The sequence below is a fragment of the Grammomys surdaster genome, unplaced genomic scaffold, assembly GCF_004785775.1.
Source record: "Grammomys surdaster isolate TR1022 unplaced genomic scaffold, NIH_TR_1.0 170, whole genome shotgun sequence".
In the NCBI taxonomy this organism is placed as follows: domain Eukaryota; kingdom Metazoa; phylum Chordata; class Mammalia; order Rodentia; family Muridae; genus Grammomys; species Grammomys surdaster.
The window spans coordinates 23839476-23851037 of NW_021604618.1; the positions used below are offsets into that span (position 1 = coordinate 23839476).

Genomic DNA, 11562 nt, shown 5'->3' on the forward strand with positions numbered 1-11562 from the left:
CCTTCCTTCCTTCCTTCCTTCCTTCCTTCCTTCCTTCCTTCCTTCCTCCCTTCCCTCACTTCTTCAGTCATTCACAGCAGATCTGATGAGTAGCTGGCCTGTAACTCTCAACCTCACGCCTCATCTCCCAACTGTGGTATTATAGATAGAGTCATGCCACTACCCCCAACTGCATCTTGACTCCTTGTCACTGCCTGTTAGAAGTCAAGGTCAGGAGTCCCGTCAGAGAGAACGTGGGTTGCTCTTCATCATTATGTTTGCCAGAACAGGACTCTAAGTGTGCCAAAGTTGATTCGAGCCTTTCTGGGTTTCAGACATACTGTCACTGCTTGATTCTACAATATTAATTCTGTCTTCCTTCCAGTATCTTAGCTTTTCAAACAAGATGAGAATGAATTCAAAATAACCGGTAAGACCCTACTTATAATCATTCGTAAGCACACTATCATGTCACAAATTAAGGATTATCAATATATTTAATCCGAGCACTTGGGAGGCAGAGGCAGGTGGATTTCTGAGTTCGAGGCCAGCCTGGTCTACAGAGTGAGTTCCAGGACAGCCAGGACTACACAGAGAAACCCTGTCTCGAAAAAACAAACAAACAAAGAAATGTGTATACGTAATTTAACCTTGCTGTTTAACACAAGGGTTGGGGACATGGCTCAGTGCTGTGGTTCTTCCACAGGGTGCTTGCAGCCCTGGTTCCTCCCCATAGCACCCCAGAGACCTGGGTGGCACAGTCATAAGTCACTGGAAAGGGTGAAAGTCATGACTCTAGCACAGCTGTCTGACAGTTCCAGCAAAGCTGAGCCAAATGCTGCATTTGCTGTCAATCTGTCTCTCAATTTGGGTATGGTCTCTGCACTTTGCATTCTTGGAGACTTTCTTCATTATGATTTATTATATGTCATTTCCTGAGAAAATTATGGATGAATCTTTCTAGAAAAAGTCTTAAAAACATCCTTAAATTTTTTTTTTTTTTTTTTTTTTTGGTTTTTCGAGACAGAGTTTCTCTGTGTAGCCCTGGCTCTCCTGGAACTCACTCGGTAGACCAGGCTGGCCTACCCTTAAACTTTTAACTTTATCCGGTTGTATTTAGAAGTATTCCTTATGCCCTAGAGATCAGGAAACACAGACAGGCACCAATAAGAATTCCTAAATGAGGCCATTACTTCAGGAATCTTCTTGGGGTATCCATCACTAAGCCAACTCCAACAGTATAATTGGTACAGGGTAAAGACAAGACAAGTGTCAAACTCTGACTGGTGAGGACAATAGATTACAGATTCAAGACCTCTTTTTACAATACATTTAGAGCTCTCTGAAAATGTAGTTTGAAGATAGGGGGCTATACACCATATACCACTGGGGGAATGCAACTCAGAAAATAAAATAAACTTTTCTTACTTTGTAATATAGATGATGAAACAGTATAATAAAAGAAGTTAGGTATTAGTGTTTGCTAATTCACAAAAAGACTGGTTCAGATATTTTCTCTTTGTCTGGAGTGCTTTAAAACTGCAAACACTGCCAGCCTACAAGCAGGCTGTCATATAATTAGTGTGCTTGCTTTGGAGGAGACATTCTTTAGACTGTTTAAGTTACAGGTATAGAGCTGATAATAAAAATAAAATCTGCTCTATTTGTACTTTCTGATTGTGACTGAACTTGTAACTATGGACATGTAATGAAACATCGAACGTTTACTCTGTACTTCCTGGATAATATTAGTCTGTCTGTGTTGGGTGAAACCTGTACAAATAAAGAAGCACTCGATTGCTTGTCAGTCAGAGTTGTGAGACTGTCCCTGTCCCCTCACTGATTCTCTATCTCCTCTTTGGGCTGCCCTTTTGACAATTGAGGCCAGATATGCTTATGGCCAGCACTCAGCAGGCACAGTCAGAAGAGCAGAGGCTCAAGGTCACCCCTGGCTACATAGTAGCAGTTAGGCCTGGAGTACATAGAACACTACAGCCTTAAAAAACAAGAACAAGAATAATGTCAAAGAATAAGTCCATCTATCGGGGATGTGATGCCTCGGTCTGGATCCCACAGGCACCTGCAATTACACAGGTGAACACCTGCACACATATACACATAATTAGAAAGCCTCAAGACTTGAATGGTGGCAAAATACCAGCACTTAGGAGGAGAGGGGCAGAGGGGCAGAGGGGCAGAAGGGCAGCAGAGAGGTACAGGCTCGTGGATCTCGGAGTTTGAGGGCAGCCTGGACTACACAGTGGGGTCTAGGGCAACCAAGAACCCTGCCTCAAAAGAAGGAAAACCAAACATCAAAAACCCAGAAAAAGAACACCAGAAATAACAAAATACAGACAATTATGTAGTGATTGCTTGACTTTGTGGGTTAGCAGTTAAGAAATGAACTTGCTTTTCAAGGTGTTCCCAGCTCTGCTCTCACACACATAGAATCTGCATCTTCACACTTTGTTCCTGGGCTGTCCTGTGGCTCCATCTGACTAATAAACATATCACACAAGTGACACATGAGCTCTGGAACGCAGAACTCAGGAGCCCTTGCCAGTTTCTACCTCTGCCTAGAGGTACAGTATCAGGAGACCAGAAGCTAAAGAGAAATGAAGTGTCTAGTGTGAAAGCCAGCACCAACTGTCAACACACCAGAGAAGGGCTTCTGGACATGCTGGCCCACTCAGTCCTTCAGCTGGAGGTCACACAGGTGAGCCACTGAGACCACAAGAGGAAGGAACTGCTTGGTCAACACCCACAATAGAGAAAAACACAGACTGTTGTTTCAAGCGACTCCATTGAGTCACAGCATGAGAAAACAGAAATTTTTGTGTTTAACAGGACACTGTAGGAGTCTTAGCTGCTCACAGATGAACCAGTGCATTTGAGGCATGGAGCCTATGCCCACCCATCACTCACGCTTCTCGGTCTTCTCTCTCCCGCTTGATCCTCTTGAGCTCACGGACTTTCCAGGCCTCGTACTCCTCCTCATCATTTTCATCATCAGTATTGAGCGCATCCAGGGCGGCAAGGGAGCGCTTGTTCTCCTCCAGCTCTTTCTTAGTCTCTTCTTCTACAATCTGGATGAGGAAAGCAATTCAGCTGCTGGGCTCTATCTCTCCTATAACCTCATTACACAGACCCTTGCACTCAACCCACGGCCCCTCCCCGAACCTTGAGTGTGTACTTCCGCCGCTCCTCAGCCATGCGCTTTGCTTCCTGTTCCAGTTCCTTCTGTTTCAGTGCTTCAGCTTCTCTCTCTTGAACTGTCACCCGATCCTTCCTGCATAACAGAGGTCTGGTGGGTTATCCGAAGTCCTTCGAGGGGAACTGTGTGCCTCTAGACCTGTCTTGGTTTGACTATTCAATGTCTACTTTCCTTTTTGAGAATCAGAGGGTTTTCTTAGGTTGTCCAGGCTTGCCTTGAACTAATCCTGTACCTCAGGGGGCCTTGAATTAGCAATCTCCCCCCCTGGCTCAACCTACTGAGTAGCTGGGAATTTAAGCCTGGCTTAGCAGGTCCAGAACATACTTACTTTCGAATGAAGACAGGCTTAAGTCGAGGCTCCATTTCATCTTCACTGTCTGTGTACTCCTCATATTCAGACTCTGACTCAGACTCTTCCCCAGAGCGTCCTTCATCTTCCACCTCCATGACTTCCATCTCTTCATTTTTTCTCTCCTGTGCTCGCTGACGCATCATGCCACGGCGCCGCTCTATTTCCTATCAAGGCATGCGTATGTGTAAGGCATGCAGGGCCTTCAAATGGCCTAGGTCTCAGGTCTGTTTGGTTGGTGCTAAAGACTAAACCCAAGTCCTACTACTGAGCCCCTAGCATAGCTCTGATTTTGTCTTCAACAGGTTCAAGAAACTCTGACATGAATAAGCATAATTCAGCATGACTTCATTTTCAGGCTCATCCACAACAAATAGGAAACGTAATCAGAGTTAGGCTAAAAGGAACAGAGCTTGTGTCTTTATAGCTTCAACAAGGGAGCCCTGGTCCCAATTTTTGGCTAATCTGTGCCTTTATAACTTCGACAAGCCAGTACTGGTCCCAATTTTTCTTATACACTAGGGCGGGGGTGGGGTGGGGTGGGGTGGGGTAGGAGTATTGGGGGGGGGGTTGGGTCAAATCCCAAGTTTTCCCCTCTTACTTCATCGTCAATTTCTTCCTCCTCTTCCTCGCTGCTGTCTTCCCGCTCCACTCGCCAAGCATCTCCTTCTACTTCTGAGTCACTCTCTCCCACTACTTCAGGTTCCACGATTTTTCTGTGTCGAGCCAATCTGAAAAGCAGAATTTCCAAGTGTACTATTAATGCTGAAAATAAGAGTAAAAAAATTTTTTGCTTTGTTCCCCACACCCACTCTTCTGTCTTTGTCTCTCAACAGAGTTTTACTCTTTTGCCCAGGCTGGCCTGCAACTTGCTATGTAGTTGAAACTTGGCAACCCTCTTGCTTTGGCATAGAGCCAGGATAACAGGTATGAGTTACCACACTGACCCCTGACCCCTTTTTGAGATTGGTGTGTACACCTAGCTCTCCTGGAACTCAATCTGTAGACCAGGATGGCCTCAAACTCACAGACATCTGCCTGCTTCTGCATCCCAAGTGCTGAGATTAAAGCCATATGCCACCACTGCCTGGCTCACACTGAGTCTTAAGATAGAAAAACTAAAGTTCAGATTCAAGAAACTACAACAGTTAATAGTAAGAATGTCTGAGAAAGTCTTAAGAAATCATACTGCCGTCTATCTGAAATTACACTTAATACATGTATGTCTCTGTGTATGTACATAGGTATATAGTTTTAATGAAAAGTCCCTACCTTATTTGACAACAGGTCCCTTCTCAAGAGACACAGACTACCTAATCAAAAACCCCGGTACCAGGCATGAGAAGCACCCCCGTCAAGTCTGTTGGTCAGGAGAGTATAAAAGACAACCAAAACATTATAGGCTCTCACAGATGCTCTTAGTTGCCTCCCAAAGGTTACAGGCCATGTTACAGGCCAGGTTACACCATGGCTGACGACACCATGCATCTGGACAAAGGATCTGGAGAATACAAGTTGTATCTGATCTGAAAGCCCTCTCCCCAAGGACTAGTTTTCATGGTACCAGAAGACACCATGCAAGTTTGCAAGGGAGGGAAGCAACCAAAATTCCCACCCAGCTATGATGCCTATGAATTACAACTACCAGCATGGCATGATAACTTTAGGGGTACAATAATGACACATCTATTCTGGTGGTAACCAACAGCTCTCTAAATGCTCAGGGAAATCATGCCTGAGACTAAAAATCTCACCAAGTACCACCCTGCCCACACACAAACTGATGTCAGGAATCTTGAGGATTACCTATAGCTACTACTTTACTAATCCACCTTAATCCCTGAGTGCATCCTAAATATTTATACTTATATATCCACAGATAAGTGTAGCTCTCACCTCTCATCAATCACCTCAGTCTTTTCTCAGAACAGAAGGAGATCATTACAGAAAACCAGAACCAATCAAAATTCAAAATACAAGTGATCATGTGGTATCCAGTTTCAATTAATAATTTCTATAACATAACTCCCCCACCTAAGGCTTGGGGAATATTGTAGAAGAGGGGGCAGTAAGATTTTTAAGAGCTAGACGGACAGAAAGTCTGCTGTGAAAATGTATGTCCTAGAAATGTCAGGGACACTGCAAACCCATAAATTCTTAGTCACATGGCTGCCCAAACAAGAACTATATCAACAGACATACTAACGTAGAAAAGGAAAGTCTCACAGGGCTCCAGCACCATTCAAAGAACTTCAGGCAGCTAAAGAATGCTGAGAATGGAAAAAACAGGTTTCCCCAAGAAAGAGCCCCTGCCTCTGATTGGTTATCCCATTCCAAATAGTTAACCTTGAGACCATACACACCTGAGTAAGCACACAGAGACTGCGCAGGTTGAATTTATATATTTTTAGGTAGTTATGTGTGTGAATCAACAATTTAAGAAGAGGCCATGGATTAGAGAGAGTTAGGGGGAGGAGGAGGGCAGTTGGAGAGAGGAATGTGGGAAATTATGTAACTGTATTTTAAATTAAAAAATTAAAAATTACATACAGAACACAACAAATACAACAGAACATCAGAGCACATATGTAAGTTGGGCCCAGAACATTACTTTAGGCATGATCTTGGGGGCACATTATGGATTCTTAATGGCTCGAGTAGCTCAGTTTCATTGGATCCTATCAGTTTTTGTGAAACTGGGATTTGGTGGCTGCTCTGACCAAAGGCAATTAAACATGAAAGCTCAGGGGATCAAGCTGACTCAAAGCTCTGAGAAGATGGCAGTGTCCAATAGTTTCTACTCGTACTAGTAAGTAGCTTTAAATTTTTTAAAAAACAGTACTCATTTATTATTGATAGAGGATTATTCTGCCTGCAGGCTAAAAGTGGGTACCAGATATCATTACAGATGGTTGTGAGTCATCATGTGGTTGCTAGGAATTGAACTCAGGACCTCTAAAATAGCAGCCAGTATTCTTAACCACTAAGCCGTCTCTCCAGCCCCATGTAACTGGTTTTGTAAGAATAAAATAAAAACATTTTTTTTTTTTTTTTTTTTTACAGGTTGATATTTCAAACCATTTAAAAATGATTTTAGGAAAAAAAATGTTTTAGAGCATAAATACCTGTTATTTGGCTCTACATCTTTAATAAAATAAAGGACTGGCACGGTACTGCTGTGTGTTCAGCACTTTGGAAGTGAAGGTTGAAAACTCAAGAACTGACTACATTGAGTTCAGTGTCAGCCTGGGTTACAAAAGACTCTTACAAACCCAAAAGGAAAACAGAAACAAAGAAATGATTAGACCTGTTCCAATTCATGCAGTCTGTGAAAAGAATTTTTAAATATTTTACTAGATTTATTTATTAAATTTATATACATGACTGCTCTATCTGCATGTACACCTACCAGAAGAGGGTATCAGATCCCATTACAGATGGTTGTGAGCCATCATTGTGGTTGCTGAGGGTTGAATTCAGGACCTCTGGAAGAACAGACAGTGCTCTTAACCACTGAGCCATCCCTCTAGCCCCACTCCCTTCAAATATTTTTAAAATGTACTTTTATTATTGTGGGTATCCATGATGTATCAGCGATAGAGATACAGAAAGAGATACACAGACATATTCCTGTAATAAAAAGACCCCCTGCAACAGACCAAGCCATGCTGTTTTGTGAAGTTGCCACTCCCTGGCTATGTAGCTCTGGCCACGCCCCTCCCCTCACTCCTTGCTGCTTTAGCTCCTCACCTGTAATACAGGTACAGTAGTGCCAAGCTTGTACCACCTTCTACAGACTGAGTTAGCAATGTGACAGATCTAGGACAGTATATATGGGACACAGCAAGCACAGTCTTAGCTACTATCATCTCCATGAGAGGTGTCAGTTCAGGAAGACATAGTTCTAGTCATTACCTCTCTTCCACATCTTCACTAATGCGGTTCTGTAAACGCCGAAGTCGGGGGTCACTGGATGAATCCTCCTCCTGTTCCTCAGGCTCTGCTTCTTGTTCCTTAGCTTTCTTAATGAACTGAAATTCTTCATCCTCTTCATCTGAGGACTCCATAGGGGCATAATCTGGTCTCTTTCCGGACACATAACGTTTTACCTTCACCTTTTCCATTGAAATCTCACCTGGTCAAGAGAGAGAATGTATGTTTCAGTATCCTCTTCCCTAATCCCCTTCAACTCTTTCTGGGCCTTTGCAGAGAGAACCCTGAGTTCCTGATGTACAAGAGACTAAGGAGCATATGACAGCCATTATCCAACACACAGTCACCTCTCAATGCTTTCTTATAAAGTCTATGGTATGAGTAGGCATTTTATGAATACCAACACCAGGACAACAAGAGGTACTTGGGAACAATCAGGTAGAGGAATGGGAAGAGTCAAAGTGCAGACCCCCATCCCCAGTCCCCATACATTCATGTTATGTCATCTTAATGCTTAGCGGGGACTTTATCAGAATGTTCCCCATAGGCTCAGATCTTTGAAGACTTGGTTCCCAGCTGTTTGGGTAGGTTTAGGAGATACAGCCTTGCTAGAAAAAGCATGTCACTAGGGGTGAGGTTTGGGGTTTCAAAGCCCCATACTATCCCTACTGATTCTTACTGCAGTGCCTGAGTGTTCAGTCAGCCAGTCATCCAGTCATTCATTGATCCAGTCAGTCAGTCAGTCAGTCAGTCTGTCTGTCTGTCTATATGTTTCTCTACTTCATGGGTGAACTTCAAGATATGAGGCCTCAGCTTCCTGTTCCTGCTGCCATGCCTTGCTCTACCTTCATGGACTCTAATCCTCTGGCATGATATGCCCAAATAAAACTCTCTTTTATAAATTGCCTTGGTCATGGTATTATATCACAGCAATTGAAAAGTAACAAACACACCCTTATTAAACAAATTCATTGTAACAGCACATTAGCTAGAGTAATTTGAGTGGGAACATAAAACTAAATTATCACTCTCAATTTTTCCCCACTTGGACGGAGTTTCACTTCTGTGAACAGACACCATAATCAAGGCAACTCTTAAAAGAACAGCATTTAATTGTGGCTGACTGGCATACAGGTTCAGAGAAAGGTTCAGGCCATTATCATCAAGAGCATGGCAGCATCCAGAGAGGCGTGATGCAGGCAGATCTGAGAGTTCAACATCTTCTTCTGAGGACTGCTAGTGGAAGACTGGATTCCAGACAGCCAGGAGCTAGGGAGTAGGGTCTTAAGACCCATGCCCACAGTAACACACCTACTCCAACAAGGCCACACTTCCAAATAGTGCCTCTTCCTGGGCCAAACATATACAAACCATCGAATTCCACTCCCTGGCCCCCACAGACTTGTCCAAACATATGAGTCCATGGGGTCCATACCTAAACACAGCACAATCAAAAGTACATTTAGTCTAACTTCTAAAGTACTCATAGCCTATAGAAGTCTCAGCAATGTTAGAAGCCCAAAATTCTAAGTCTCTTATCTGTAATTCAGATAACTGTAATTAAATGTTATCTCAAAGGAAGAGAATTTGTTGCTGAGTTACAGTCTGTAGTCCAACTCCCCAACAATGGTCAGCAGCAGCAGTGAATGGAAGTCCAAGGATCTAGCAGTAGCTCAGTCCCACAGGGCAAGAGGGGAAGAGCGAATCTTTCTTCTTACAATGTCCTTATGGAGGCCTCCAGCAGAAGGTGTGGCCCAAATGAAAGATGTGTACCACCACCCATGGATCTGGGATTTGCTTTGTCCCAGAGGACCTCAAACTCAAGAGATCTCCTTGCCTTAGTCTCCTGGGATTCATAGGCACTTTGGCTCAATATCTCCATGCCAAGATCCAGGTCAGAAACTTGTATGCCCCAGCCTCAAGATCAGGGTCAAAGATGAGCCTTCCAATTCTGGATTGTACTTCATTCCAGATATAGTCAAGTTGACAACCAGGAATAGGCACTACAGACAGGGTTTCTCTGTGTAACACTGCCTGTCCTGGAACTCACTCTTTAGGACAGGCTGGCCTTCAACTCAGATTTGCCTGCCTCTGCCTCCACAGTGTTCCACAGGTGTGCCCAGCACTCCCAGGCTCACTCACACATTTTAATTTTTTTTAAAGAGCCATAAGCACCTGCACTCAGATGCAGAGCACCTAGAGGTTGACTCAAATGCATTTATCATTTTCCACCTTATTTTAAAATTAAATTTTAAGAAGATTTACTCATGCCGGGCAGTGGTGGCCCACGCCTTTAATCCCAGCATTTGGGAGGCAGAGGCAGGCGGATTTCTGAGTTCGAGGCCAGCCTGGTCTACAGAGTGAGTTCCAGGACAGCCAGAGCTACACAGAGAAACCCTGTCTTGAAAAACAAAACAAAAAAAAAAAAATTTACTCATGTGTTTAACTGTTTTGCCTGCATGTATGCATGCTTCCCACACATGAAAGTTTCGTGTTTTACAAAGTCAGAAAAGAGTTTCAGATCCCCTGGAATCAGAGTCATGTATGACTGCGCTACACAGAGCTCTGTAAGAGCTATAATTGCCCTCAACCACTGAACCATCCCTCCAGCCCAAATACCTTTTTGTAGAGGCAGGGTCTCTTTATGTAGACCTGGCTGGTGAGGACCAAGCTGGTCTCCAACTCACAGAGCTCTGTCTGCCTCTGCCTACTGAGTGCTTAAATGCATATGTCGTCACACTTAGTGTTCTTTCTTTGTCGAGACAGGTTCTTTCACTGAACCTGTTGCTTGCTGTCTCATTTTATATTTAATTTAATATTGCTATATTAGCCAGCCATCAAGCCTCAAAGATCCTCTCTTGTCTCTTCTCCCCACAGGGGCTTCTATATGGATGCTAGGGGTCTGAACTCAGGCACAGTAGGGTAGCTATCTCCTACCTCTTCCCTCTGAAATAGCAGAGGGAGCCTGAGATAGCAGCCTTTACAACATAACTTAATAGTCTAACTTTACCAATCTCTCCCTTCTTTTCCTCTAGCTCTTGTGCTCAATCAGATGGTCTCTTCTGAAACACCAATGAGTTGCAGCTCAAGAGGTGGCTCAGCAGCTAAGAGGACCTTCTGCTCATGCAGAGGACCTGGATTCATTTCCCAGCATCTACTTGGCAGTCCATAACAGTGTGATACTCCAGTGCCAGAGGAGTCCATGCTCTCTTCTGGCCTGTATGGGTACTGCACCCACATGGTGCACCTCCATACATGCAAGCAAAACATTCATACGCTTAAAAATAAAGACGCAAAACAAACAATTCCAGTCAACAGAAAGATTATACAAACTAATCAAATGATTTCACAAAACGAGGAAACTCTTTTAATCAAACTGGGCAAATCAAGGTTAGCTTTGGCTATAACACACACAACACAGACCTCTAGCTCACTGTCTTCTTATATTTGTATTATTATTGTTGTTATTATTATTATTACTATTATTTGTAACTATGCTGTGTTGGATATGTGTGCAAGTGTAGGTACTGGTAGATGCCAGAGGTGTCAGATCTCCCTATACTTGGGGTTACAGGTGGTTGTTGAGTCCCCTATGTGGGTGCTGGCAATTGAACTTGGGTCTTCTGGTAGAGCCGTATGTCCTCTAAACTACTGAGCCACCTCTCCATCTTCCATTAGGTTTTACTGCGAGAGAGGATGTCACTATATCGATTCGATAGATGCAAGTGGATCTCGGTTCTCACATTCTCTATGCCACCTGAGAACCTAGGTGGGACGCAGGGAGAAACTGAAGCTAGGTTTTAGTGGTCAGCCGAGCTGGTATGGTCGGCGTAAGTCAGGTTTGAGAGATACTCAGGATGAAAGAGGTAAGATCCTACCGGAGGGGAGGGGAGCCAGTACCTTTCTCGTTGCGAACTGGGACGGCCCCAGCCGTAGACTGAATGGGCGGCTGCTTCATGAGTGCGCTTGGGACCGACATGGTGACGGCTGCTGCGGAGACTCTCCAAAATGGACTGAATCCCAACGAAGAGGACGAACAGAGCACACCCTCCCACCGAGCTTTTCCCTTCACTGCTACGCAACTGAC

At 43.9% G+C, this 11562-nt stretch overlaps 1 protein-coding gene across 1 annotated transcript in view; it reads right to left on the bottom strand.

Annotated features, from left to right (window-relative positions):
* Mfap1 (microfibril associated protein 1) overlaps window positions 1–11562 on the bottom strand; it is a 13802-nt gene extending 2240 nt beyond the window's left edge. Inside the window, exons 1-6 of the mRNA XM_028766996.1 lie at window positions 11376–11562; window positions 7458–7677; window positions 4144–4273; window positions 3522–3709; window positions 3160–3268; window positions 2905–3065 (exon numbers count right to left, since the gene is read on the bottom strand). Of these exons, the coding sequence (XP_028622829.1) occupies window positions 2905–3065; window positions 3160–3268; window positions 3522–3709; window positions 4144–4273; window positions 7458–7677; window positions 11376–11454 (887 nt within the window). The 5' untranslated portion in view covers window positions 11455–11562. The remainder of the gene's footprint in view (window positions 1–2904; window positions 3066–3159; window positions 3269–3521; window positions 3710–4143; window positions 4274–7457; window positions 7678–11375) is intronic.